The 2,500-nt window shown below is 41.2% G+C and overlaps 1 protein-coding gene across 1 annotated transcript in view; it reads right to left on the bottom strand.

The window, feature by feature from the left end:
• Positions 1-2,500, bottom strand: part of rps16 (ribosomal protein S16) — a 9,177-nt gene that overhangs the window by 1,163 nt on the left and 5,514 nt on the right. Inside the window, exons 4-5 of the mRNA XM_053241674.1 lie at positions 1,129-1,225; positions 713-760 (exon numbers count right to left, since the gene is read on the bottom strand). Of these exons, the coding sequence (XP_053097649.1) occupies positions 713-760; positions 1,129-1,225 (145 nt within the window). The remainder of the gene's footprint in view (positions 1-712; positions 761-1,128; positions 1,226-2,500) is intronic.

Below are 2,500 nucleotides of genomic sequence, written 5' to 3' on the forward strand. Positions count from 1 at the left end.
GTTGTTCTTCAATAAGAAAAGAATTCTGCAATCATCCACTTTAGTTGTTTTCTGTGGTCTCCCAGGCCTTTTGGTGTTGCTGAGCTCGCCAGTGCATTCCTTCTTTTTAAGAAGGTACCAAATTGTTGATTTGGCCCTCCTAAAGTTTCTGCTATCTCTCTGATAGGTCTGTTTTGGTTTTTCTGCCTAATGATGGCCTCCTTCACTTGCATCAACACCTCTTTGAATGGCGTATTGAGAGTTCCCATGAACAGCTACCAAATGCAAATTCAACACTTGGAATCAGCTCCAGACCTTTTATCTCCTTAATTTATCATGATATAAGGAGGAAACAGGCCACAGCTGGCCATGAAACTGCTTATCAGTCAATTGTCCCATTACTTTTGAGCCTGTGAAAATGGCTGTAATTCCTAAACGGTTAATGCAATATTTTTGTTAAACCCCTTGAATTAAAGCTGAAAGTCTACGCTTCAGTCACATCTTGACTGCTTCATTTCAAATCCACTGTGGTGGTGTACAGAGGCAAAATTACCAAAACTGTGTCACTGTCCCAATATTTATGGACCTGACTGTGTGTATATATATATATATATATATATATATATATATATATATATATATATATATATAAATAAGTGTTTTGTTCTCCAGCTCTCAGCCAATCAGAACGCAGCGTTCAGGGCTCAGTAGTGTGTGCAGTAACAGTACTCACACTTCTGGTAGTAAGCGACCAGGGCTTTGGAGATGGCCTGACGAATCGCTGTGAGGAAATAAAACACACAGATATTCATTAACGAAAATAAAATAAACACAAACAAGCGTTAAAATCTTTTTCTCTGAGTGAAAATAATCAGACAGAGCTTTAACCTGTTATAACGTGCGCTTACGTTGCTGTAACACGTGTATAACATGCACTAAGAGCTCTGTTCTACAGAGCTGTCAATCATGTGCTGATTAGAATATTAGGCCACGCCCATTGGTGCAGATTTACCTGTTTAAATGTGTATTAAAGCGACGCTGTACTGTGTGGAAATAACGCCACCGTTACGCTGTAGTGGTTCTGTACGAGAGAGAGAGTGTGTGTACGAGAGAGTGTGTGAAAGAGTGTGTGTGTGTGTGTGTGTTTACCGTAGACTTGCGCGACGTGTCCTCCGCCCTTCACACGCACTCGGATATCAACACCAGCGAAGCGTTCCTTTCCCAACAGCAGGATCGGCTCCAGCAGCTGGAACACACACACACACACACACGGTTAACTACTGTGCTCTCTCTCTCACACACACACACACACTCTTCACATCTCTCTCACACACACACCCTCAGTGTTTGCATTCCTGTGTATTTATACATATTTTACTCTTACATTCACTCTATTACTTTTATATTCACATTTACATTCTTTCAATTAATGTTCATCTCTGTGCACTTTAATTTATTGATATCTGCATTTATTTATTCTATTATAGTATTTGATGAAAAATAAATTTATTTATATTAATATAAATAAACGATGAATTTATATATATTTTTTTAAAATCAGAGAAAATATACAGAAGCTGGATTAAACTGCTAGAGCAGGAAATAAATGTGTTTAAAAGCGAGACGTGGAATCTGCAAAGCCTTTTGTCCTGCTTTAACAAAATAAAACAGTTTTTAAACAGATTTAGACTTTAGTTCCAGATCAGCATGAAAATAAATATTTTATAATAAAAAAATTATAAAAGCTTAATAATCCAGTAATCTGATGAGAGCGCAGTCATTACAAAAACCCGTTTATGTAAATAATTTAAATAAATTCTCCGCCACTGTGTGTGTGTGTGTTTAGTAACGATGTAGTGATGTGACGCTCAGCGTGTGTATGTATGCATTTATCAGATTGGATCTGTTTTCGCTGTATGGCGTCACCGTGTCAACGTGATGATGTCAGCATTCTGTGGCGAATTAAAGCCCTGAAGGCCATCAGCGTGAGGTCTGGTGACTCGAGCGTGACGCGAGTTCGCTAACAGACGATCAGAGGCGTAGAAACGGACCGATTCTAATGTTTTGTGCTTTAAGCTTTACGGAACCTGCAGTGAGGAGGCGAGGAGAAGAAGAGAGAGGCGAGGAGAAGAAGAGAGAGGCAAGGAGAAGAAGAGAGAGGCGAGGAGAAGAAGAGAGAGGCGAGGAGAGTAGAGGAGGGGAGAGTAGAGGAGGAAAGAGGAGGAGGCGAGGTGAGGTCAGGAGGAGAGGTGAAGTGAGGAGGAGAAGTGAGGAGGCGAGGAGAGGAGCCAAGAAGAAGAGAGAGGAGGAGGAGAAGAGAGGTGAAGTGAGGAAGAGAGGCGAGGAGGAGAAGAAGAAGAGAGGTGAAGTGAGGAGGAGAAGTGAGGAGGAGAAGAAGAAGAGAGGTGAAGTGAGGAGGAGAGGAGAAGAAGAAGAGAGGTGAAGTGAGGAGGAGAGGAGAAGAAGAAGAGAGGTGAAGTGAGGAGGAGAGGAGAAGAAGAAGAAGAGAGGTGAAGTGAGG

The sequence above is a fragment of the Pangasianodon hypophthalmus genome, chromosome 18 (genome assembly GCF_027358585.1).
Source record: "Pangasianodon hypophthalmus isolate fPanHyp1 chromosome 18, fPanHyp1.pri, whole genome shotgun sequence".
In the NCBI taxonomy this organism is placed as follows: Eukaryota; Metazoa; Chordata; class Actinopteri; order Siluriformes; family Pangasiidae; genus Pangasianodon; species Pangasianodon hypophthalmus.